The sequence below is a fragment of the Strix aluco genome, chromosome Z (genome assembly GCF_031877795.1).
Source record: "Strix aluco isolate bStrAlu1 chromosome Z, bStrAlu1.hap1, whole genome shotgun sequence".
NCBI lineage: Eukaryota > Metazoa > Chordata > Aves > Strigiformes > Strigidae > Strix > Strix aluco.
Window position 1 is genome coordinate 86,737,774 of NC_133971.1, and position 27,077 is coordinate 86,764,850.

The 27,077-nt window shown below is 42.7% G+C and overlaps 2 protein-coding genes across 4 annotated transcripts in view; one reads left to right on the top strand and one right to left on the bottom strand.

Moving 5' to 3' along the window:
• The window catches only part of UBAP1 (ubiquitin associated protein 1), a 37,445-nt gene extending 28,908 nt beyond the window's left edge, over positions 1-8,537 (bottom strand). Inside the window, exons 1-2 of one of the 3 annotated variants that reach the window (XM_074811989.1) lie at positions 8,383-8,535; positions 4,965-5,071 (exon numbers count right to left, since the gene is read on the bottom strand). The gene's annotated coding sequence lies outside the window, so the exon portion shown is untranslated. Of the gene's footprint in view, positions 1-4,042; positions 4,063-4,964; positions 5,072-8,382 lie in introns of those variants that run through there. The other 2 variants (XM_074811988.1, XM_074811990.1) reach the window with 2 other exon arrangements.
• A 1,422-nt stretch (positions 8,538-9,959) lies between these two features.
• DCAF12 (DDB1 and CUL4 associated factor 12) overlaps positions 9,960-27,077 on the top strand; it is a 37,742-nt gene continuing 20,624 nt past the window's right edge. The window contains exons 1-5 of the mRNA XM_074813811.1: positions 9,960-10,225; positions 11,010-11,264; positions 21,691-21,897; positions 23,153-23,213; positions 26,205-26,398. Coding sequence (XP_074669912.1) covers positions 10,154-10,225; positions 11,010-11,264; positions 21,691-21,897; positions 23,153-23,213; positions 26,205-26,398 — 789 coding nt within the window. The 5' untranslated portion in view covers positions 9,960-10,153. The remainder of the gene's footprint in view (positions 10,226-11,009; positions 11,265-21,690; positions 21,898-23,152; positions 23,214-26,204; positions 26,399-27,077) is intronic.

The following is a 27,077-nucleotide window of genomic DNA, read 5'->3' on the forward strand; positions in this document are numbered from 1 at the left end:
AAAAAACCCAACAGAATATGGTAAGTAAATGAGCTGCTTGCTGTGTTGTATATTAAACAACTTCAGTGGCCTACACCACCGGAAAGCAGCATACTTCAGTCTTGAGCAGAAACATCTTCCTTGCAATCTCTTGGTTTTGAAGTTCTCAAACAAAGGCCCCTGTATTTAGGACTGCTTAAATGGAAATAAGGTTCAGCCTACAGTCGAACAATAGACTGAAAAGTTCAGGAATGGAAGCCACAAGCAACAGGAAAAAACCAAAGAGTCAGTACATCTATTAAACAAGGTTCATTCTGTGTGTGCAACTGCCACAGCTGAGGTTACTAGCAGTGAAGATACACAAACATGCAGATGATCCTTACCCTCTGAGAAGAAAATCAGAGCAACTACCTAATCCCCGAGACTTAACTTTCAAGGATGCTCCAGTTGCTACACTCACCTTTAAATACTGCTTCAGAAAGCCTTTCTGTATCACAAGTGTGGTCCCTCCCTCCCTGCTATGCAGCAGTCACCAGCTACATTCAGACAAGATACTCAGTAGATCCCTAGGTGTCATAAAATAACCTCTACATCCACCTAATTACAATTGTTTCCATATGAAATGAGTTTCAAGATTTACATTTCCTCACTTAAAAACAAACTGAAAAGTTCTGCTTTTTCTCTGTGTAAGACAATAAGGTTGCCCACCCAACACTGCAATCCTACACTTGTAGTCAATGGTTGTAGCAGATGAGTTTAAGGACTAGTGTAGACTGGAAGCTTGTACTTCACCACAAACACAGAATGATCTATCACGAACATACAGAGCAAAATCCAGAAACTCACAAGGTACTGGGAGCAACAGACACACACACAACTACAACACTCCCAGTGATATGACTGTATGAAGACTGAACTAGAGTTTCATGTTCAAGCAGAATGGAAAATGGAAAAGAAACCACAGCCACAGAAAGACACTGGTTTCAGATGAAACCCAGAAGGCTACAGGATGTTCATACTGCCAGGAATTAAACACCCTTACACACACACACTTTTCATGCATTATCTTTCCTCTGAACTGAAAGCAGTTTTGACAAAACTCCCCTATGCCTTCAGCACTGCCTAGCTCTTATAAGAGACTTCAAAATAGTTTTCAAGGCACTTAACCAGCAGTAAAACCATCCCTGCTTTGCAGGTGTGGTGAACAAGGCACACAGCTGAAGCAGTTTGCCCAGTCATGCAGCTCGGCCAGCAGCAAAGCCAGAAAGGAACTTGTGTCTGCTGAATTCCAAATCCACAGCTACCCCAGGAATCTCACTGCATTCTCTCAAGTTTGGATCAATATCTTTGTGCCTCCAATATTATCTATTGAATCATTCCTATTCAGCTTTTCATCTTACTATAAAAGTCTGAAGGATGTTCTTCTGGACTGGAAATATGAAATCAGATTTAGTCCAAACTTTATTTCTAAGTTACTAATTCAAATTCGTTTAAGTCTGCAATTTTCTTATACACTATATATCCAGTCTCACTCAGTGGTATAAACTTTTTTCCTGCAAATTAGAAATGTCTTCAGCAGCTACAGTAATGAATGCAACCCCTGAAACACTTAAAGCAATGAATAACTAAACAGAAACAGCTCATTTCATGTGCAAAAGCAGCCTTTAGAGATGCATTAGCTTCATTTCCTCAGGACATTTTGACAGATCTGACTCAGCTTCAGCAGTCTACCCTTCCTTCTATTTTATAACTCGACCAGAGCAGGTTGCTGGATGAGACTGCCCTATGACCGTGCAACTGTCATAACCACAGCTTTTCCTCTCCAAACATCTAACAGATTGGCAACAACATGGGACTGCTAACAGTACAGAGATCTCAGTGGACCATCACCACTGTGACAAAGCAGCAAGATTTTTTTTTTAAAGGAGGAAGGTGGAAAGACTATGGGTTGACCATTCCTCAACCGAGATACCAGATTTTCCCTCTGTAACCTGAGAATTAGTCCCAGCCTGTCTCTTTTAAACCATATGTCTGACTCAATCCAGCTTACTTGAGCAAATAAATCCAGTGCTGCGTAACAACAGGACAGGAACATCACATTTACGTTCCGGCAATAACACCAAATTACAGGAGAACTATGCCTTGAAGAAGGCTTGTAGTAAAATGGATACACAACTTCTCTCTTTCCCTTCAAGCTGGGAGAGATGACCTTTACATTACTTGGTAGAATCAATTTATCCAGAGTATAGCTAGATCCCTGCACTAAATATTGGTGTATTTCAAGCATCCATCTCCTTGGGAGAGGGAAGGCAGAGAGGTAGAAGGCCTCTTCATCAGTCCAATATCATAACACAGACAGAACACCCCAAGAGACCGTCAGAACCTTATACTACTTGTATATGCAATATGGAAGCTCAGGTATGAAAAGGGTATTACCGTGTCACACAAACAGATGTCACACCCATTCTATCAACCAAATGTGTATTTCTAGAGCCCATCCCCATCTCCACAAACAGCTTAGACCACCTAGCCATTCATGCCACATTCAACTTCTTCACCTTTGTCTACCTTAATTTGTCTTGCATCTCATAATACACTGGTGGATTCTTTAAGCTATATTTATTAAGGCTTTTTCCACTGAAGATCTTTGTGTAGAAGAGATTGGAGAACGTAATAGTATTACATTTATGTCCACACTTGAATTCACTAGCTTTCCCTTTGCATACAAATTAAGAAAAATTCAATAGTGTTTGTTAAAAGCAATAAACTTTTTGCTGTCTTTACTTGCATTTTCTTTGCAAAGAAATTATATTACTAAGCCCAGGCGTTCAGTGGTCTAGGAATACATTACAAGCTTTTTACCAGCTACCAAAAGATTTCCAGTTAAGTCAACAGAAATCACGTATTACACTCCCTTCTACGAACAAGAAGGAAGCCTGAAACTGCAGATATTTTGAAAATTGCCCTCTGCTAAGACACTAATCAGAATCTAGTAATTGACAGTTCAATGGCTTAAAGGAATTGCATTTTGCATTTGTGCAAGCACAAGACTCCTTATCAGTCTGACAGTTCTTCAGATTAAAATGGTAACACAAATATTTGGCCGATTATAACTTGATAAAGAATTTTCTTACCCAAACATTTTCTTTAAAGTATTTCTCAGAATGGTATCTAGAAGATGATAATTCAAATAGTTATCTGCTTAGCTGTAAAAGTAATTGCAAGTACAGAGCCCTGCCAACCAATAATCACTGACAGAATTACATCTTGATTAACAAATCCAGGTCTATAAGGAGCCCACAAATCTCAGAGGCATGTAATACAGAAATCTGCCCCCCAGAATCTTTATGGTTCATCACTCCCTCGTGCGCGAAGTTATTTTACACTACCATAACTTTTCCATCCATTTTTGTTTGCAAAACTTCAACTCACACCTGATTTAGGGGATATATTAACTTACTCATTCCCCTTCATCCCAATAAAGGACCTAAAGGTACTTTCTGAAAAGCACAATAAAAACCCTTCTTTTTACACTATCACGTACACAGCAAGCAAAACGAAACTCAATAACCTTTCAGCTTTTTTTCCTACCAAGAAGTCAAATAGACTAGCAAAAAACTGTTCGTGGTGACCTAATATCTAATTAAAAGGTTAAGAAGCGATTCTTTTCTCAGAGGGTATGCAGCATAAAGATTTTCTATCCTTTTTTGCCACACATAATTTTATTCCAGATGATTAATGGTGATTTTATTCATATAACCTCCTTTCCCTACTACATGTGCCTCCTATTCCTATTTCCAATTATTACACATTACTGTGTAAGGATACCACATGATGGTATTAGTCATTAGGGTGGATCCCAGTGTGGCTTTACTGTATCAGAAAAGGAAATACATATGCTTTAACAATTACTTTGCAGAGTGTTTATAAACTAGGAATCTAGTTTTATTTCAGAGTTTAGAACTGATGAGGTAAATTGAGTTGAACACATGAGCACATCTCTGTATCTATAGATTAAGCACAGTGCTAACATTTGACATTGCACACCTGGTAATACACATACTTTTGGAAATCCAGCCTCCCAAACTCGGGGAATAAATCTCACCAGTCATTTTGGTCACAGCTTCATCTGCTGCCTAGAGATGTCAAACACAGACATTAGGAAAGGGCTTAAATCAAGTCTTTCACATAATCCAGTAGATACTTACCATGAATGCTTATCTCCAGCAACACAGACCAGACTAGCTGGGAGCTCACAACTCCTTATTACTAGTTTCCACTATACCAACTACCAATAGCTAAGTAGCTTAAGTATATTCATACTCAGACCACCTTCCAGCTGATGAACTGAATACTTCTTGGGTAGGACTCATGTTCTTCTGATTTCCCTACTTAAAATGTTACTCTGGTGTAAGCTTCTGACACAAAATCCAGCTGCGAAAAATACAAGCTCAGAATTTCTATTTAAACTCGGTCAGTTAGAAACTGTAATACTACTAATGTAACATGGTATTTTGAACCAATCTGCTTTCCCTTCTAGAAAAGGAGAATTAAATGTAAGTCAGAGCAATAATATTTTGTTCCCCCTTTGACATACTTCTGTGTTTCAAGTACACTGCAAGCTTAAGTGATTCTGAAAAGATCATATAGCCTTCAAAGAGAAAAACAAAACAAAAAACAGAAACCAAAACCCCACAACCAAGTCTGGACATACAAGCTGTTCTTTCAAAATTTCCCAACCACAGGAAAGACAGTATTTCTTAACATTTAAGAAAATGCCTTTCCTGTGCAAGCAAGGATTTGGAATAAATCTGATCACTTAAGAGAGGGAAAAACCCCAATGCTCAGTTTCTCTTAGAGACCTCAATACAAGACTACACTGACTGCTAAAGGTCATTAGGGACACAGGGCATGAGCTTATTCAAACCAAGTCAGAGGGTCAAAGCATTAAGCAATGCACTTGCATACCGGAGAGGATTACCTACCTAAGTAGTTAACAGAAAAACTGTGAGCTCAGGCTTGTATCCTCAACTGCAATCCCAAGGATTGATTGTAGAGTGGTACATGTGGTCAAATCAATAGCACGGCCTTCCTAGTTATCAGAGCAAGCAGACATAATACAGGGAAGAGAAATCAACCTTTGATACACCCTAGAAGACCTACTTTTTCAAACAAGAAAGCTATTTATAATTTGTAAACAACCCTTCTTTGCCTTTCCTTCAAACAAGTTTTCAAAAACATCTTCCAGAGCTTTTCAATTACAACTCCACTAGACCTTCTTTACGCTGACATTGATTTGCATCGCACTGATCAATTTTAAATAGTAATGCCTTTAGGTAGAGATCCTTACAAAATGACAGCTGAAGCTCTGGAATTTATGATTGAAAAGACTGGGAGTGATTATGTTAGAAACAAAATGCCAGAGAAGACTGGATAGAAGCTCTGCCTCATAAGTAAAACTAAATTTCTCACAGATCAATTTATCAAAATATTCAGCCCAGCACCAATGGAAAAATACAGGAACAGGCTGATGTCAAAAACTTACAATACAGAGACTGAACATTCACAACAATATGGCATGTCCTGAATCATCAATCCTTAAAGTTCGTGGAAGCAATAGGAAACTGTAAGCTTATACAAATAAAAGGGAGGATGAGTAAGGTGATGCCTTCTGTGCATTATAGCACTTTTGCCACAAGCAAAAAGAGCTCTGGCTGCCAGCGTGATTGAGTTAGATGAGGTGGTCTGCTGGATTGGTCTGGAAACCTGACTGCTGGTCTGTTAGAGATTTTTGTCTCTATGATAACAAGTACTGGGCACTGCAAAACACCATGTGAACAGTGAAGATGGAGCTCTTCATGTTTTTGATAATTTTTCACCGTTAGGGTTTTTCTATCCATCAACAGACACTATACAGTAAGTCTCCCAGCTGATCACTATATTCTTTATATTAATCAGTATACTCTTGAACTTCAATTTTCAGAATATTTTAGCTCATTAAAGAAAAACTTAACATTTATTCATTCAGATATCTTATGCCTGAGATTTCCTCAGTTTCCCCTTCAAAGTTTCAGGTACCTTTGTTTTATTTTACACTTAATGCAGTGTCTGATCTTAGCAGAAGCAACTTCTTCACTGACTCCTTTGTTCCACAGTGCACTCACAACAACAAAAAAAGAAGTATCGAACTTGCAGGCCAGATACTGCCAGCGAGACAAGAAAAGTGCAATCACTTTCAGTTTTGTTTCTGAGACTAAAACCATGAGCTTGCAAAAACTAAATTTAAACACTACGTTTTCTCTTGCCTCTATCCTTAAAATTAAGGTTTTGCCTAAAAGGTTTAAGTCACTCAATGGTAAGGGCGATCTAAGGCATCACTACTGCTTTTGAATCACAGCTCTGCGTGTACAAGAAAATGAAGTCATTAAGCAGCAGTAATACCACAGCACTGCAACCTAACACCATCCTGCACATGGCCTTGAGTAAATCAGTCGAACTCTGCTGTGCTGCTACCACATGTACTATCTCAGCCTCTCTCCCTTCCCCATGGCCAGTACAGTGCTACACACATAGCTCTGTTTCATACGGAGAAAAGGAAAGAAGGAGGCCAAAACAGTTTTTTCCCCTCTCCCCTGACAAATGCTGTTGCAGAGCTGAGATCCCAGGTATGCAGGGTCAGCCCTAGGAAGCCAGCAGTTGCAGGAGTGCCTGCAGAGGGGCAGAAAATCCCATGCTCCAAGGATGATAGGGCAAGGCAGGCAGTGAAGAGGTCTGGCTAACTGCAGTACTTCCTCTTTTTCCTTAACACCCCAGATCACAACTGGAGTAAGATTCCCTTCACCAAGCTCCCACAAAAGCGTCTTAACCTCATAGCAGGCAATATGCCTTCTATCAGCAGCACAGCCACTGAAGTTACATCACCAGCCACAACTCAGGTGGTTCCTTAATTTGGCAACACTCACTTGTTCCACCTCAAAGTGCTTAAATTTGACATGAATGCAATATTACTGAATCCAGGATGGCAGCTATATTAGTTTCACAGACAAGTGCCAGAGCCCATCTACTTATCTCTATTTTAATGAGACAGCATCAACGTCATAAGATTTCCATAAGACTTTCTTGTTTTGCTTTGTTTGGAATTTTTAAATGATGTGGGAATAAAAAGACTTGATAGGGCAATTTCTCATTTCCATCTGTTGTAATTTCTTTTACTAATTAAAAAAGTACCCGAAGCAATCCTAACTTTCCCTTTTAGATGATAGGCTTCGAGCTATCAAAACTCAGGCAGTTCTTGAATTATACTAAACAGCTTCAAAAAAGTATAAAATGTTTTATGTCTAGTAAGTGCTGAGTTAAACAGAACACAAGGCAATAGCAGGAAGTTAGAAACTACAAAACTGAAATATTCTTACACCAGTGTAAAATATCTGCATCTCAAATGCAGAGAAAGATATGATCCTCTTCCCCATTCAAAAGCAGAACAGCTAACTGGAAAAGATGCAGAAATAGGTAATAAGCATAAACATAAGTGTGGAGGGCTATGACCCATGATGTAAACAGACTTTGGCTCTCCAGCCTACAAGAAGATGCAACCAAAGGGCAAACACAGTAGAAATCTAAAGTCACAAGCGGTACAGGGAAGATGAGTACTATTTTCACAACACAAGAACCAGAATTTAACCTGAAGGCAGACTTGACAAAAACCACACACACATTCCCACCCGAACAAGAGCAGACATTTTGTTCTTCATAGAAGATTTAGTTATTGTGGGGAGGAACTTACTTCCAAATATGACAGACACTAACCGCTTTCTCAGATTTCAATGGCAATCAGCTCTCAGAAGGCAAATTCATCAAGGGTTAGTTATTAAGCAGCAAGGTATTCCCTTGACTCGGGCAGTCCCCGAAACTGACGGAAAGCAGCTGTGAAGGGAAAGGGCTGTCGCCCTATTTCCCTGACGTCCCCCTGCTCCCCGGGTCCAGCCCCAGCCCGAGTGGAGGACCCCGTTCCTCCGAGCTGACCGCACAGGTTCTCACCTCCATTAAACGGTACTTTCAAAAGCTGTACCGAGCGCCGTGAAGGCGGAGCAAAGCCACACGCTAACGCAGCGCCCACAGGCTCGCTCCCCTCCACGGCCGCGGCCCCCCAAATGCGAGCCCCCCCGCCCCCCCGGGAGGACAGCGGCCCCGCATCCGCCCCGCCAGCACTTCACATCTGCTGAATCACGGCGGAGGCGCGGAAGGTCCCTCGCCCCCGAAGAGCAGAAGCAGCAGCGAAGTTCGGGCCCGGCGGCAGGGCGGAGGGCCCGGGGAGCGGCCGGCTGCGCCCCCCTGCCCAGGCCTCGCTACGAGGGGGAGCGGCACCCCCACCCCCTACCTCTCCTGACCCGGCCCGGTCGTTACCTGCGCGGCGCCTGGCGGCCCCCGACTGGCAGCTCCGGCCGTCCCCGCGGTCACCGCCCGCCCCTACGAAACCTGCACCGCCTCACCACCTCCAGCCCCGCGTCCGGGCGACGCCATCTTGTCTACCTGCCCTCCGCCTGGCCTCCCCGGCGACGCGCTGCCGTCACGCCGCCAGGTCACCTGCCCCCGCCGGCCCAATCGGGAGGTGCTGGCGGTGACGCTTCTTCGCGGAGAGAGGGGCGGGGCGGAGGCGGGGCGGGGCGGTGCCCGGCCCGGTCCGTGTCCCCGGGTCCGGCCCTGCCCGGGCCCTCCTCCGGCACCTCCCGCCGCTCCGTCGCCTGAGAGCAGGGACAGGCTCCCCCGAGGGCTGCGTGAGGGTGGCGAGCCGGTCCCAGAGCGGGCATGTTGCCCCGTACGCCTCAGCCCTTTCCCGCGGCGGCCATGGCCGCCTCGACGCCTGCCCTCGTCCACTCACGGTGGGGCTTCACGCCCGCCTGACACAGCTGAGGGGGGACTCCCGCCGGGATGCACTGGACCACGGCGCTTTCCCCCGAGAGCAGCTTTGGCAGCAGGTTTTCAGCCTTTTGAGAGTGCCTTGGTCCAAAATGGGGGGGGTTTGTCCTAAATACAGGCGGCAGTTGTGTGTGAGGGAGGACGTGGAGAGGGGAATTAACTGTGGTAAACCATGGCTGGAAACAGCCCAACTAGATTTGTCCCTTGGGCTTTTTATCCTCAGGGGAAGCTAGAATGCCTGTGAGGTTCTTTTAAAGTTTTTTTCAGTTTGGCTTTTCACAGCACCCTCATCTTCGGGGTCTGGAAGATGAAAGCACAAAAGATAACATGCAAGAAATGCCTCTTTGTCAGGAAAACAGTATGTTTACTGATTTCATGTGACTTGAGGAACCAGCGGGTTTCAAGGGGTCAGGAGCTGGCTTTTTTTGCAGTCTGCCTGCAGGTTACACGTTTCTCTCTTCTCATCCTTTTTCTTTGCAATATTGCTTGCAAAGCAGCCATCACTGGGTTGGAGTTACTCTTAATTTTTGCCTCACGTAGGAAAAAGCGTGTATAAACTATGTGGAAACAAGGAAAAGCATGCCTCCATCTACACCCGTTTTAAAGCAGCATAACGAAATATAAATATTCTGTATGCCCTTTAATTCCCCCGCAATACGGAAGTTTCCTGCTGGAAGGGATCACCTCAGGATTTGACAAAGCACTTCACTGTTCACCACACAACATGCAGACGACCATTGTCATCACTCGAAGAAGCCGCGTGATAAAGCCAAGCTGTAGCCAAATGAGTCTCCCTCCAGGCATTGCCCAGCAAGTTTCGGTTGCTCAAAAATAAATAAAAAGAAAGAAAAGAGTCAGCCTACCCCTTCTCTGCGCTGAAAGCGGCCAGACCCGGGGAGGCCGCCCACCCGCCGCGCCGCTAAGGGGCGCCACTCGGGGCCCCGTTGCCTTGGCAACAGCGAAGGGGGCGGGCCCGCTCGCCGCCCGGCCTCCTCCGGTTGCTAGGAAACGAGGCTCTAGGGCGGGGCGGGGAAGCCGCCGCAAAGGTGCGACGCGACTGTCGTAAAAAAAAAAAAAATCCCGGGGAAAATGTCGTGAAGCGCGGTCGGCGGGGCCTGCGGCGGAGAGTGACCGGGCCCGACTCCCCGCATTTATATGCCCCGTCCGCTGGCGGCCGCTTCACCTTCCTGCTCCATGTGGGGCTCGGGCCGGGTTCTCGGCCTGTCCTCCTTCTCCTCTTCCTTCTCCTCCTTCTGCTATGTCCCGGAAAACAGTTAGCAGGAAGCGGAAAGCGGCGGCGGCCGCTGCCGGGGGACTCCAGGGGGAGCAGGTAGAGCTGGGGGGGCGGGAACGGGGGTGGGGGGGTGGGGGGAAGGTGGTGGTGAGAAGCCCTTGTCCCCGGTGGGGGTGAATGTGCCGGTGCCCGGGGGGAGGGGTGACCCTGACCGGGGGCTGCCGTGTCCCGGCGCCCGGTTGGGGCGAGGAAGGAGGACGAGGGGGTCCCGGTGCCTGGGGAAGGTGTCGTGACAGGGAGGGGGGGAGCAGTCTCGGCCCCGGTGGCGGGGGGTGTCTCGGTGCGGTCCAGCAGGCAGCTTCGTCCCCGCCCCGCTCCCTGCGCCGCTGGCGCCCGCCGCCCCCGTTGGGTTCAGCCGTTCGGCCGGTAACTGTCGGGTCGCCGCCGCCCCCGGGATGAGCGATGCTGCGGGGCTAGCCCAAGATGGGGCGGAGGAGGCCGGTGAACGGCGCGGTCAGTATCGGGCGGCCCCCGCTGTCTCACCCCAAACCTGCCGAGCTCACGGCGGGGGGCTGTCGGCACTGCCCTCTCCTATTTAAGGCGCTTCTCGGCTTCCTCTTGTTTCTTTAAGCGTCTCAGCGCTGCTGAACTGCTGTGGACTGTTTTTAATATCATCGCAGTGTTACTTTAGCAAATATTTATTTTTAATTTTATGTTGCTGAAGGCTGTATCAGCATTTCCGAATTAACATTCGTGTATGGTATACCATGGGTAGTTTGGAAGAATTCAGTATTTTGGTGGGAGTATCTTTAAATTTGGCAGGGTCGTGTATAAGTTTGTTCCGGTTGCTTTATCTAATTTCCATGTTTATCTTCCACAGTATGAGTGGGATCACTCAGTTCACAAAAGGAAAAGACTCCCCCCGGTGAAAAGGTCTCTGGTGTACTACCTGAAAGGTAGAGAGGTCAGGATGCAGAATGAGTCCAGCTATTACCGCCTGTTGCACGGATATGCAGCCCAGCAGCTTCCCAGCCTCCTGAAGGAGAGAGAATTTCGCCTCGGCACCCTTAATAAAGTGTTTGCCTCCCAGTGGCTGAACCACCGACAAGTGGTGTGTGGGACAAAATGCAACACAGTAAGTGCCACCTCTCCGTTTCTCTTCCCTTTGTTAATTATTCCACCCTCACCCGCGAATGATGCTTACCGTAATCGAAGTGTGTAGACTGCCGAGGAAAATATTAGGAACAGAGTCAGAATCGCCCACAGTTAATTTTGAACGAAGGTAAGTCTTCAAGATGACCTGTTCTTACCTGACAGTATAGCACTGTGCAGGTGGCTGACCTCATGCAGCATCTGCCTCATCTGCACAGAGCGATTTACATCTGTTTGCAGGATGGAGAGCAACAATGGGGTTGGATCTTTCTTCTTGTTCTGCAAATGGAAAGTTAATGAACGACGATAGCTTTGCTAAATGGTAACTGTCATGCCTGGCAGAAGTGGTTAATAAGACTTCTAATGTTATGCTCAGTCTTCTGAGGTTTGGTTTTATGTATGGTTCTGCGCTGATGATTTTGAAAAGTTGCTGCAAAACTAAAACTGTGGAGTTTAACCATAAACTCCAGATATTTGTCAAAGTAACTAGGAATGTTCCAAGCTTAAAAGTTAATTTCAGGTTTTCAGGAGAATCCTTTGCTTGTGGACTTCATGATTTTTTTCACTCTAAATCTGTTTCCAGTGTTCAGATAACTTCTCCTGTGTATGTAGCTTTATATGTTTCAGCAAAAGCTGAAACATCTTCAGACTCTTGAAGTGATGCTTTGAATCTGAAACATTATAGGGGAATATTAAAATGATGTTCTATGTGATTAGTAAATGGAAGAAAATCTATTTCTTAGGTAACATTCTCTCTGCCGGAGTTAGTAGCCCAACTTCATTGGCTGCGGTAGCAATTTCATGTTTGAAGTTCTGATTGAATTAGTGCAAAATCCCAAGTTTGTTCTTTGCAAGTTGATTGGTGCCACAGATATTAATCAAGTGTTGTAAGGAATGTAGATCAAGGGGCTCTTAAACCTCAAAATATATTAGCTGATGTGATTGTTTCTTTACCAAGAGTTTTTCTGTGCAGAAACTGCCCTCGGTGGTCTGACCTGCAAGGGACAGGGATATTTTTTTTTTTCGTTTCAGATGTTCTGTTATTATTCATAGTTAGACAGCTTGGAGACTCATGCAGTACCTCTTGAGAAGGAAAGCCTAGCTGTATAAACAAAACAATCTTTTGACAGGAATAAGCCTGAAATAGAATCTTTCATCCTTCTTTCTCCATGTGTGTTCATCGCCTCGGCCGGTCAGCAGCCAGCACTGTTTGTGGAACAGCTTAGAGGAGTCAAACTCCTGCTGAAACACAAGCTCTCAAAAATCTTGCTTACTCTAGCAAGATGACTGAGTGTTTTATAGAGCTGCAACAATTTTGCTGTGTTCTGTAACTTCTGTAGTTCCAGTGCTGCTGCAGCGAAGATAAATGGGCAAGTGCGATGTTAACGCAACCTAGCAGAAAATTGTTTGGGACCAAACAATTGCAGAACTGAAGAGGGATTCAACCATATTGTTGTTGCCACTGCATACGCTGCAACGAAGTGTATGCTTCCACAGCTAGCCTTAACGTTACAGATGGAACTCATCTTTTATTAAGCAAAATACAGTGATTACAAAAGAAGTCACTTCAGCATTGTGGAAGGTTGTATATGAATTATGAATATTGTAATAGCTTTAGTTTGGTTGCTTTGTGTTCACATTTGAACAAGCAGAGTGTTAAACTCTACACTCTAATTATGAGATTTTTCTCTCTCATCTCCTGAGTAAGCAACCTAATAAAGCAGAATTCCTTTGCTGATTCTCATACACTGAAATTGTGGCATTTAAGTTGGGAGCAAATCTAAAACAACTTGGTTGACTTTAATGGGGTTTGTTGCATTGGAGTTGCATGTAATTATTAAGTTAATGCAGCAGAAAAATATAAACCATAGCAGTTATATTAATCAAAGCTTAAATGTGGCACTGAAAGCTTTTAACATTTAATTTATAAATTGCCCTTGGCTATGCTGTGCCAGAAGGATTCACTATTTTTAATGACAACTCAAAAATACACTCCTGTCATAGAGCAGTAGGTTTGGTTTTAGTCATTTGACAGTACTAGTCACTATAAACACTGAAGAGAATATGGAGCTCTCTGTCAACTGCTCATTTTTAATGTCGATTATACCTTGTTTAATTATTTGGGGTAACTTTATCCTTAAAAATATCCCTGGGTGTAATTGTGTATATGAAATAACTTTATTGTTCTCTGGTGGATCCTGGTGCTCACAGTTGGCCGGCTGTAAATCACATATTTGTGTTTGTTAAAGGTGCATGCTTTTTCTGATAAATTCAGATTTACGGAATCTATACAAGCATTCAAGGGTCGAAAAATTCAAACACAATCACCTGAGGCAGGATTCATGTTTGCAGGACTCACCTAGATCTTGTATGCACTGGGCTTCCTAGTGTTTTCCAAATTCACATGAAGGAGCAGGCAAACCTCAGGAGAGTTGCAGACGCAGATGTATAGTGTCACCACGGCATGTCTGTAATCAGCATCTTCAAGCTTCTTAGAGAAACTTTGAGTCTTATGCAGGACACAAGCTTCTGGCAAACAAAACCACTGAAAACAAGATTGCTGAGGTTTTCTTTTTACTTTTTTTACTGTGTCAGAAAATGAGAAGGAATAACACATCTTCTAAATAGAAGTTCCAATAATCATTTTCCAGCTTCTTTTGTTCCCTTAGTTCTGTGTATATGTTCAGTACATAATTCTTATACTAATTGTGAAATTAGGGATGAAAAAATACAACTGCTGTAAATCATTCCCTAAATACAAGAAACTTACTAGTTTCTAGTTGCTTGAGAGTACGATCGCCTAGAATCTAACATTTTTGTTTGTCTTTGGTGTTTGGTTTTTTTTCCCCCAGGCAGGTGTGATTGATGTATTTTTGTTTAAAAACTTCCTTACTGAATGCTTTCTCCTGTTTTACAGGTGGCTTTTTCAAGGCATGAATGGGTTGGTTTCTGAGTGCTAGCTGATACTTTTTCTCTCTTTGATAGATTCATATGTTGCCTTGGATGCCGTGCTGTAAATCACCAGCTCTTGTTTCTTCTTAGAGGCTTTAAATTTGTTGAAGAGATCCCATGTCTGTTCTGTGCATCTCATAAAATGACAACCTATTCTTGTAGTCTTGGGGTTGTAGTGGTGAGAATACACTGCACAGTTACTCTCCCATCCGTGAATATGGACTCTCTGCGGGGAAAATTATTTCCACTTGCTTTGCAAGTTAAAGTATCTTCTGGCTTTTCACGTGTAATGAAGAATCAGGAAGACTGCTCATTTCTGATCCCAGGGAGGATTGAGAAGTCATGATCCTGCAGTTTGTAACTCAAAGTCCACTGAACAGTGACCGAAAATCAGTGTAAATAAACCTCTGATGCCTGTCACTGACACCTCCATTCACCTTTCTTTCAGTGGCTTGTGAGTAAATAGCCAGGTGTTGTTTCTTGTCTCAACAGTATTTGGTTTTCTCTCAACTGGAGGTGATACCCATGTCTTCAGAGTCTGGTGGTTTCTGTGTCAGGTATGGTGTGGATGGTAGAGATGCCCTTTAGCAGATGAAGTCTCTCACTTCTCCATCCTTTGCCATCTTTCAACATGTGTTAACTGTCTGCAGCCTCCTGAAATTAAACACGGAGGGCAGGACACAAGTAAAAACTGACAAATGTGATTTTGGAAGTGAACAAATTCAATGGCATCAAAGTGTGTGCCCATTGGCTAGTAGTGCTTCAGAGTTTTGTAGCAAGGTGGAGTGCCTGATTGCATGGTCTTGTCTCTGGAAATGTGAATTCAGAATCAGTCAACTTGCTGGTGGCTTTTACCACTGCTCACTTCTCAGAGTGGTTTCTTATATTCTGGATTGTTTTGCTTTGGACGCTTTCAAGGAGGAAGCGTAAGGCATCCCCTCTACCGCACAACCTCTGAGTAGGTTTTGTGCGAAGGTTAGTGCATATTAGTGCATAGCTGATGTACTTGCCTAGCTGCTTGCCATGATACCTGAAAAGTCATGGCAGTCAGGTGAAGTCCCTGGTGATTTGAAAAAGGGAAACATTGCACTAATATTTAAAAAGGGTAGAAAGGAGGATCTTGGGGACTACCGACCTGTGAGCCTCTCCTCTGTGCAGGGGAAGATCATGGAACAGATCCTCCTAGAAGCCATGCTAAGGCACATGGAGAACAGGGAGGTGCTTTGCGACAGCCAGCATGGCTTCATCAAGGGCAAGTCCTACCTAACCAAATTAGTGGCCTTCTGTGATGGGGTGACTACATCAGCGGACAAGGGAAGAGCTACTGATGTTGTCTGTCTAGACTTCTGTAATGTCTTTGACACAGTCCCCCACAACATTTCTCTTTAAATTGGAGAGACAGGGATTTGATGGATGGACTGTTTGATGGATGAGGAATTGGTTGGATGGTCACATCCAGCAAGTAGTGGTTAATGTCTCAATGTCCAGAGGGGGGTCAGTGACAAGTGGTGTCCCTCAGGGATCCATATTGGGACCAGTACTGTTCAATATCAATAACATAGACAGTGGAACAAATGTACTCTCAGCAAGTTTGCAGATGACACCAAGCTGAGTGGTGCTGTTGACACGCCTGAGGGACAGGATGCCATTCAGAGAGGCCTGGACAAGCTTGAGAAGTGGGTGCGTGTGAACCTCATGAGGTTCACCAGGGCCAAGTGCAAGGTCCTGCACCTGGGTTTGGGCAAGCCCCGATACCAATACAGGCTGGGGGATGAAGGGATTGAGAGCAGCCCTGCCAAGAAGGACTTGGGGGTACTGGTGGATGAAAAGCTGGACATGAGCCAGCAATGCGCACTTGCAGCCTGGAAAGCCAACCGCATCCTGGGCTGCATCAAGAGAAGTGTGGCCAGCAGGTCAAGGGAGGGGATTCTGCCCCTCAACTCTGCTCTCATAAGACCCCACCTGGAGTACTGTGTCCAGCTCTGGGGTCCCCAGCATAAGAAAGACATGGACCTGCTCTAGTGGGTCTAGAGGAGACCATGAAGATGCTCGGGGGGCTGGAGCACCTCCCCTGTGAGGACAGGCTGAGAGAGTTGGGGTTGTCCAGCCTGGAGAAGAGAAGGCTCTGGGGAGACCTTCTAGCAGCCTTCCAATGCTCAAAGGGGGCTTGGAAGAAAGATGGGCACAGACTTTGCCACAGGGCCTGTGCCCACAGGACCAGGGCTGATGCTTTGCAACTCACAGAGCCCAGATTCAGACCAGACACAAGCAAGACGTCTTCTATCACCAGCCTGCTCCTCAAACGCTGCAACAGGTTGCCCTGAGAGCTGGGAGCTGCCCCATCCCGGCAAACGGTCACCGTCACCTTGGACGGGGCTCCCAGACACCGAATCTACTCCAGTGTGGCCCTGCTTGTGGCACTGGGGCTTGGACCAGAAGACTTTTAAAGGTCCCTCCCAACCCAAACTGTTCTATGATTCTATGTGCTGGTCTCCACTGGAAAGGATATATACCAGTTTGGTAGCTTAGTCTTTAAAGAGTCCACGTTTCTTTGGGACTTGGCATATATTAGGAAATCTGTATTACTATAGAACCGAAGAACCTTATGCTGAGAGTTCTACGAACGTAGAAAAGAGAGGTTTTTTACAGTCTGAATAAAAGGCAAGCCTGAGACTGGGAAAAATCAAACACTGTGACTTAGCGTGATCAGCAATAGTATTGGTATAATGACACTGTAAGCATTGTCTTGCTTTTGTGGTTTTGTTAGCAAAAAACAAATTTGAAGGAGAACAATGATGTCATTTTCCGTCTTGGCTGAGGGTGAAATTTTTGTGACCAGCTTCAGCTGCTCTGGGTTTGTGTTGTTACAGAACGAGATGTTCCCACCTGCTCAGTCTTGCTAGCACTAATTGTCCGTGTGGCTGGGGCGTCAGCTGGATCAGCTTGCTGCTTTGTGTTCAGACAGATTTTCTTGTAGGGTTAGTTTTCACCAAAGGCAGAGATATGATCCAGCTGACCTCGCAGCTACCTGAGTGCTAGTTCTTGTCACAGGGCTAGTGAGACTGAGTGGGTAAGGAAGAAGCATGTGGGTTCTTGAAGATTGGCTTAAGCCAATTGTGACACTTCAGTGCAATTGATTCTTAGTGATTCTGGTTTTAGCAAGTCAATATGTTTATCTTGGGTTTCTTTCAAATGTTAGTATGAATGACAAGAATGTGCCTGTGATTTCAAATAGCAGTATGTGAAGAGCTGGGATGCAGAGCATGTCATGAGCGCTTCTTGCATGAAGAATAAGCAGTCTCTTTCATGTATGTTCTTCATGCCTTGTAAATCTATGTCCATCCTACTTCTGTAATGAAAACATGCTGTAGCTCCGGGTGGCACCCTTTGGTTTTGTTCCGACTGATTTGTACGATCAACTGAAAAATAGGGATGGCTGTTCATCTGCTGTTCTCTGCGCGGGGACAGCAGTGGAGGACGTGGAAGTCTACATGCTGCCTTGAAATGGCATTCCACAGGCCTGTTTCCTAATCTCTCTGTATAAAGTCAATGCTTTCAGTTAAAGATGCATGGGAAGGACACTTACATTTAATGAACTGGTAGCTTTTTTTTTCCCCACCCCCTAAACTTGTCTCTGAAAGGCAGGTTAAAAAATGGAAGTAAACTTGATGGAAGAACCTGGCAAACTGACCTGCTCTCAGTATTGTGTATAAGAGAATGATGGATTTTGCAGTTCAGGCTGGTCCTCAGATACTTGGTTCTCTGCCACAGTCTTTCCTTTTGGCAAGTTGATTATTGAAGTTTCTTAGTCTGTGAAGCGGGGCAGTTTCATGATTAACTTGATTGTAAGCAGTTTGGAAAGAGGACAGCCACATAGTCATTGTATGGGAGCCATTTGCCAGAATGACTTCTCACCACTTCTGCAAAGTAAAAAGTAAAATAAGCTTACAGTTAGTAATCTCACAGGGTGTGAAAAGTAGGGCCAGATCATGAAGATTCATGTCTGTGACATCTGTAGTACCTAGCCATGCTTGTCTGCCTTGATCCTTGAGTGATAGCACTGTTGCAAGCTGTACTTCTGAATTGCTTTAAAAAGAAAAAAGGGAAGATGGATTTCTCTCTGTCATGTCATTCAGCCTGTTTCCTTGTTGGAACAAGGTTGTCCGTCAGAGAACACAATAGCTGAGTCTGCTCTGTTTCTCACAGATGAAGTGTGGTCCTTGGACTTCTGGCAGATAGCCAAAGCAATCCTGGCTTGGTAAATCCTGGATGTTAACTTATTTGGCATGCTAATGGATGGCTTGCATACGTTTTGCTAGAAGGAACGACTGAATTATGTGCAAAGCTTAAAATCAAGGGACAAATATGCACCATTCACTGTTTGGAGGTTGGTGGGGGTTTGCTGCATCCAGGAAGAGTTTTTGGGGCTGGTTTTTAGTTTCTATATAATGAGGAGCTGGAAAAGAAGTTCTTATTCCTGCTTGAGGTAAAGAAAAAATAAATGTATAGTTCATCTATCAGGACTTTGTCAAGATTCTTAGGGTCTAGGCTACTTCGGAGCTATTTGCAGATGTGCTTATTTCAAGAGTAGTGAAGGTACCAGTTTGCTTGGAAGAAGTAGGCTAATTACTTTGTTTTCTTCAGATTTATGTCATTGTATGCTGTTGTTTTGGCTGCACTTGTTTAAAAGCAGTCAGATATTTCATACTTTATTTACTGTAGTGTCTTTAAAACTCTTAAAACTGTATTCAGATTTTCTGTGTTCTTAGCTGGTGCCTATTGTGTTTCTTAACATTTCTCCCTTTTTGGTTTTAGAAGTGTCTAACAGCTGTCTGGCTTCTCTTGGCTTCTGTTTGGTGGATTTACAGGGAAGATTTCTTGGCAATCAGTGGTGCAGCTTGCAAGTGTGAGCTTCTGGCTTCCTGTCCTGCCCCAGGTGATGCAAGAGTCCTAACATATGCAGACAGTGCTTACCTATTTTATTCTAGGGAGGTGGTAGTGGTTTTTAAACTACCCACAGTGTTCCAACTTCCTTACCAAGCAAGGGGAGAAGTTACTGCTTAGAACTTTATGTCTGAAACTACAAAGCCCGTCCCCTAACTGTGTGAAGTTTCTTGACCTAAGAGCAGTTGCTGTTCTGGTTACAGTAAGACTGTGCAACTGGAGGAGAAAAGTGAGGAAATGACAAAGCAGTTCAGGGGCTGACGATGGATTAGAGTGGGGTGTGAGCAGATGAAAGCACTGCAGGAAATTATGTCCTGTTGCTGCTTCTGAGAATATCTTAATTTGGAAACCTCTTCTAAGAAAATGATACTGAGGTTGAAGATCCAGGACACAAATGTGAGTGTCTGATGCTTCAGCATTGTGTGTTTCCAAGTTCTTTACCTTTTCAGCCCAATTAGTTTAGAGTTTAACTAAAAGAATTTTGCATTAGAGTAAGTCTTTATTAACCTTATATCAAACATGGATGTATGACAGTGGTGTCAGGCTGGAGAATGTGAAGGGTTTTTAATTTCAGTCCTCATACCTGTTGAGATGCTCTTCGAAGTGTGGATCTGTTACAGCTGAAGCACAATTTTCCTGAGTCTGTGGACATCCTGAGGTGTGGATGTGTTTTTCTAATTAGCACTTCTGGTGCCAGCTTTAGGACCTGCAGATGACACCTGCAAGCCTTAGTCTGAGGTACTTAAATGTTGATTTTAGGGTTTTTTAGTAGTTGAAGGAGGATAGGAGAGAGAATTAGGTGTTTCTGCTGGAAGGAAATACTCAGGAGAAAAATAGGATATGCACTCATAAGGGTAGGTCAAGAAGGGAGGGAATTATGGGTCTTGATCCTGCAGTGCAGGTGTTAATTTTCAGGGATGTGGTTAGGGCAGAGGGGTGACTGTGTGCATCCTGTTTTTACCAGCTGTCTCAGGCAGTGAACTGCAGTGCCTCCTACCTAATCAGCTTCACTTCAGCTGTTGGCTGACCCCACACCAGCATGCAAAATAAAGAAATAAACACGAAAATTCAGGCCCTGTAGGAACAGTCATCTGTTTGTGAAAGACTGCTGCCTACAGAGGAAGATCGGTTGCAGGTTGAAGGGAATGAATCATTCTAGACACAACACACAATAGCCATCAATAGATTTCAGCTTTCTCTGTGGAAAGAGGTTAACATGCCATACTTTATCAGGTTTTGATTTGACATTAATATTCAGTACATCAAGAATAATGGATATGCTGCTAAATTTTCTCGGGTTTTTTTTACACTTATTAAAGAACAGATCCACAGTCTGTCAGAGTTCACCAAAAGCACCTTGTATGTATAACTTCTCTCTGAGAACCTCTAGATTTCTCTTCTGTCCTTCTAAAAATGTCTTACAGGCTTTCAGAACAGCTTCCTTGAGGTGTGTATTTTTTAAATTGCATTGAGTTTTCTTTTTTTGTTGTTGTTGTCTTCACCATCTTCAGTTCACTTCCAGAGACTTTGAGAAAATGTTCTTTGGTTATAGAAGGAACAAACTTAAGGGGGAATTTAATTATAAACCTGGGCTGTGACTCTACATCACTTTCTTTAGTGTAAGTCAGCTTCAGATCCTCCACTTCCTTGCTTCACTTATGTTCCCTCACAGGGCTTTGTCCCCTCTGTTATACCTGTTTGACTGCTAGTGCAGCTGTGCTCTGAACAACATCTGTGAAATGATCCAGCACAAGAGCCTCCCAAATGAAAGTGTACTTTGGCAGGTGATGTAAACCTTTGTTCTGGTTTAGATTGTAACCCTATGGTATGTGTTTGAACTGACATAACTGGGTATAATGTCTGTCTGGAGAGTTTTAAGGCTTTATACGAGTTTTTTGCCAAGGGGACAGTGAGATAGAGCTCAAACTTCTAGTCTTTTTGTGGGATAAGGTATGTAGCTAGATATCTTTTTTCAGATGTTCACACTGACAGTACTATATTTACTTACTATTCTGTATGTATCACCAGAAAATAAACTCCAAATATATAAATTTATAAAATTTGCCAAAGCCAAAACTTCATGATGATTATCTTATCTGGGAGGCAGGAGACTTGTGCTCAGCCTCCTGAAGCTTAGTGGCTGTTGTGATATGGGTCTGTTTCTCACTGTGGTACAGGTAAACTGAAAAACAGCATTGTTTTCTCATGATACTGAACAGAGAAAAGAGTTTTAGATTCAAGGGTTTTGTTAAACAGAAAACCTCCCATGGCACGTTTCTCTCCTCTCTCTTCCATTGCTGTGAAAACCAAATGAGGTGATTGAAAAAACCCCTGCTGTAAGTAAGCTAGTTTACTTGTTTTAAGAACGAATTTATGCATTTTTGAGCCATATTTACAGCATTTGTGGATTCCAACTTGAAAAGAATGTAAATTCAAAATAGGGAGGATATTTGACTATCTTGTTGTTCTTCTCTGTTCAATGATGACTTATATCTCCTGCTTTTTTCCCCCAGTTATTTGTAGTAGATGTCCAGACTGGCCAAATTACCAAGATTCCGATTCTGAAAGATCGTGAACCCGGAATGGTGAACCAGCAGGGATGTGGTATTCATGCCATTGAGCTCAACCCATCGAGGACCCTTCTGGCCACAGGTGGAGACAACCCCAACAGTCTTGCAATTTATCGTCTGCCTACACTCGATCCTGTCTGTGTGGGAGATGTAAGTGGGAGTATGTGGGGAAAGTTTATTCTGTCACTTATAAGACTTACTACTTTGAAGTGCCTAATGTCAGAGCAAGGTTAAGATTCGGGAATCTTGTAGCGGAGAATGAATTTCTGAAAGCTTGAAAACATTCCTGATAGTCTTTTTTGACAAGATATTTTAAATACAAGTGAGTACACAAACATGTGAGAAGATTCTTAAGGTTCCAAGTCAGATTTCTTCTTCCTCACCCTCATTCAGGTCTACTTGAGATCACTTTTAGGCACCAAAAATGTAACAAAATCCCAAATGTTAAAGTCTAATTGTGGTGATGAGCTCTGAAACTAGTTTTAGTGAAAAAACTCTTCTGAGAAATGAAAAGATGATACAAGTTGTTCACATTTTCCCCTTCACCAGTGCAGCTTATGTATGTATTATTCCAGAGGTGGAACTTGTCTTTGAGGATTAGTTCTAACTCAGTGGCTTATGGCAGTTTGATAGACTCAGGTACTGCTTACAGTTCTGAATCATCATGTGACCTTTTTAAAATAGTCAGTCTTAAAAAGAAAAAAGGTTGAAATGAGTATAGTGGTGTCCTGCAAGTACTTCTCTTTCATTTCTCCTTTTTATTCAGACTTCACATAGACGTTAACTACAACAGCAGAAGTCAGGTCAGAGTTTCTGCAGTAGCAGATAACCAGCTGCAGAACGGCTTGACTCTGAAGATTTGTATGATTTGCTATGCATTTGCGTCCTGTTGTGACTTTACAGCTTTTCAAACACAACTGGAGCCTTATGGGGTTCTTTTCCCCACAGGTTTCTTACCTGCTAAAGAAAAGGTTGTTGAAGTAATAGTCTTGAAATATTAGTCCGTAGGTCATATATTGTAAGCATAAGATTTTGGTTGTTTTTTGTAGTAGGAATGTGCATTTGAGGAAATAAAAGTATGTAGCTACTTTACACAAGTAAAGAAACCTGATTTAAAAATGGAAAATCTAAGTCCTTACAATTGAGATCAGTTTGTCCTTGGTCAGAGACCTGTTTTTCCATCACCTAGTTGTTGTCTATTAAGTATACACTTCAAAATCAGAAAAAGTTAAAATTACTGTTAAGTTCTTAAACTGCTCCAGCTTGACACAGAAATCTTATCTATATGTTTTTAATGTAGGTCTGTCCTGAGTTTTACTAAAAACCAGAGTGAAGAATACTTGTTTGCTTTGAGGCTACTCTAGAGCATAATGGCACAGAAAAATCCCTCTTTTTTTCCTTTTAGGATGGACATAAGGACTGGATATTTTCAATTGCGTGGATTAGTGATACTATGGCTGTTTCTGGTAAAGTAAATTTTTCTCTCTTTTTTTTTTTTTCCTTCTCTCCAGAATTTTATACTGCTATAGAGCACTTGGTAGATCTTAGGGAAGCACTTTGTCAGGGCATTTGAAACCACTCAGAACTATCTCTGTTATTTAAACCCTTCTTGGTCTTAGTACAGTGCTTCACTTTGTTTTGTTTGTAGGGCTCTGATCTAGATTTGATTTTTCTAGTAACAGAGGTAATATTCCTGTCTTTCCAGTTGGTGTTGCCATGAGAGGATCTCTAAACACAATGAGTTACAGGGAAGGATTCCACACAAGAATAATTTCAAGAGAGGTGTTGGTTATCAGTTAATAACTTTGGAATACAACAGAGCAATATTGGTTTCCTGAAATCCTGAGTTAATAAAAACTCAGTTTTGTCAAGCTAGCAGTACAGCTCTGTGTGTGTGTATATATGTATATGGACATATACTATGGCAGTTAATACAAAAGGCTGTAATAGAAAAAGTCAATTATTGGCTTTTTAGCAACTAGTTGGATAATCAGTGTAACTTCATAAAATATTACTTTAGTAAAGGGAGCAATACTAATATCCTGTAGCATTAATTTAGTAGTTTACTGTTTTTGTATGCTGACAGGTTGTAGTATTCTGTACAAGGAGGTGTCGAACTGCAGATGACAGAATATCATAACAGTCTCATATAGAAATCAAATACCTGAACTGTTAGTTCAGTAAGACTTTTTTTTTTTTTTTCCAAAACCAAAAAGCTAATCCTGGAATTTGATTTTTGAATTTAATATAAAGGTTTATCTTTGCAAGTCTCCAACCCCCAAAAAATTGTCAGCTAGTAAGCCTGAAGAGAACAGCAGAGATGATTAGAGATACCCAAGGGAAAGATAAGGACCCAGTGGAATAGGGCATGTGAGATTAGACTGGGTTGCTCTCAGTGTTTTCTGCGTGCTCAAGGGTGGAGGTGTGAGTAGAAGGCAGCCATATTCTCTGTTGTATGATGCTTACAGCAGGATGTAGGTTCTAGTCACTAGACCTGAGACACTAGGGAAAACTTCTTGGAAGCAATTAGTAAGTCTGATTGCTAACCTGAGTTCTTCAGACCTTTGCTGATGATCCTAATCAGGAGAAAACAAAGACAACTAATTTCTGATGTTTTCTAAGATTTCTATTACGTTTATATTTGAAAGTGTGAAGCAGAAATATTTGAACTCCAAACACTGAGGATATAGCAAATACTTTTATCTGAATTAAGAAACTAAATGCAAATTTTTTTGTGACTTTCTTGGGGCAGGTTAAATGCCAGAGGAATTAAAAAGAGCATTTGGTCTCATGGCAGATCACACTGATAATACAGCTTGAGGTTAGAGATTTGGCAGTATACTTTCTCACTGCTGTCAGAACTGTTGAGAGAGTACAAAGAGGACCAGGGACTTGATTATTCCTCTTGCTTGTGTCAGCTTCAACAAGAACAAGGCTCTGCTTCTGAAACTTGCAGCAGTGTATTTCAGTAGTCCATAAGCATAAAATTAAGCTCTTGACTAAGCGGCCATAGCTGAGGGAGAATGCATCAGTCCAGTCAGTTGTACTCTCGGGAGAAGATTTCCATGGCAAAAGCTTCAGACAGGGTGAATAATTCTCAGGCTGGCGTAAGCCTAGGGTAACCAATTATATTTTTCTTGGCTTTAGGGCTAACCAGTTGAACAGCGTACATTGACTTTTTCCCCTGCTAGGTCTATTAAAAGGGACAGCTTCCCCTTAAGGTATGTCAAGATGTTTAGAATTTCTACTGCTGAGTATTCAGCCTCCATAACAAACACATTAGGTGTCATTAAAAACCATCAACATGTAAATTTCGTGGCAGGATGTTGTGACACGTGCTGCCTGATGCTATGCAAGCGAGATTAGGAACGTCCTTTTGTATTTGGCTGTAGTAGGTGATAGGGGCAAATGACTGAATCCATCTGTGAGGGGACAAAGCCATCTCTGCTGTGCAGGACCACAGGTATTGCAACAAGATGTTTTGCTTAGCTGTCTTTGCAGCTCATTCCCGATGATGTACCAAAGCCTATAAATGTAATAGTCTGATGTAGATATTTAGTCTTTTCTGGTATCCTCATTATGCATTCCCTGTGAAAGAGTGTGATGTATTTTTCACATTGTGTAGGGAAGAAATTAAGGAACATGTCAAATCTGTCAGAGTTGACTTAGATGGAAATGAGTTGCCCAAACACCAGAAGGGATGGGTATAGAGCCTTGGATTAAGCCTGTGTTAATCTATGAACAAAGACATTCAGCTTTCTTCATCCATTATTGTTACTCTTATTGATTCACATTTTGGATTAATGTCCTCAAATTCAATAGAAAAATAAAACAAGTTCTTGCTTGTTCAACCTCAGTTCCTGTGTTACATTCTTTAAACAAGAAGTTGTACAGGTTTTAGGAAAGTAATTTTATAAATAGATTTCATCCAAATTGGTACAAATTGTGGATTCAAATAGCTGTTTCTGTTCAGTTCAGAAATGTGTGTGTACATACCTGTAAGTATACAGGTACAAATCAAATGAACTCAAACTGGCATAAACCCAACTGAGTTTTCTTGGAGATTTTTGTCTCGGCCTTGATAAGCCAGACTGAATGCGTAGGCTATTCAGTCACCTCTGAGTTTATTCTACATGTGAATATCTAATGGTTATTGTACAGGACTGTGTTTTTTGATGCATCCTAATCAGTTTGAAAACAGTTGAGGTGATCTGGCTGCTTGGAAACGGTATAGACAAACTAGTTGACAAAGAGTTCACAATGTTATGAACTTTACATCTAAGTAAAATCAAGTTTTTGTTAATAATTAATATATAGGCACCAACAGTGTATTCAGTTAGATTAGATTAAATGAATAGTATCCTTTCTTTCTTTCAGACCCTATTGCTTATTCCTTTTTTAAAAAGGGGAGTTAGTTATATGTGAAATGGACTATTTATTCATGGACTGTTTTTCAGGCTCCCGGGATGGTTCGATGGGGCTCTGGGAAGTCACAGAGGATGTGTTGTCCAGAAGCGATGCCAGGCATAATCTCTCTCAAGTTCCTGTCTATGCCCACATAACACACAGGGCTCTGAAGGATATCCCCAAGGAGAACACCAATCCTGACAACTGCAAAGTCCGAGCATTGGCTTTCAACAATAAGAACAAGGTCAGTAAGATGAGCAAGGCAGTTGAGAAGTCCTAAAACTGTCTATATGTATTAGAAAAAGAAAAAAGTGATGTAAATCAAAAATACTGGAGAAGCAACCTAATATTTTTTGTCCTGATCCTTTTGTATCCTTATCATGTGAGATGGTAGTCTTCATCTGCTATGTCTGCTTCTGCCGCAAATGAATGGAGAAGTCAAGTAGAAAAAAAAAAAAGGTCATGTTTTAAAAAAACAATTTTCCTGGGCGTTTTGATTTTTAGATTACAAGAAGCAGATCAAGCGCCAAAACACCTCTTTCTCCTTAAATCCCACTCTTGAGTGCTTTTGCTGCTTTTCTTCATTTTTCGTGAAGACCACCTAACATTTTGATGGCTGAATCGCTACTGGATTGCTCAGCCAGGTGACTGACTCAAAGTGCTTGCTATGGTGTTATTTTGTTGATGTCTGATAGACAGTAAATATTAACCTCCCCCATGCTGTTCTCTTGCTATTACTGGTGGGAGTAGCAATTCATCCCCCACTACTTTCCTTTCTGCCCTCAAAAACCAGAGAAACTGTGAAGCAAAGGTGGGTGTGCTCTCCAAAGCACGGTGCTCCTGTGGACTTTATTTTTCACTATAGCTGTTAATTACTCCTCTGTGATGGAGACTTCATAAAGCTTTTTCAGTAGAGTAGTACC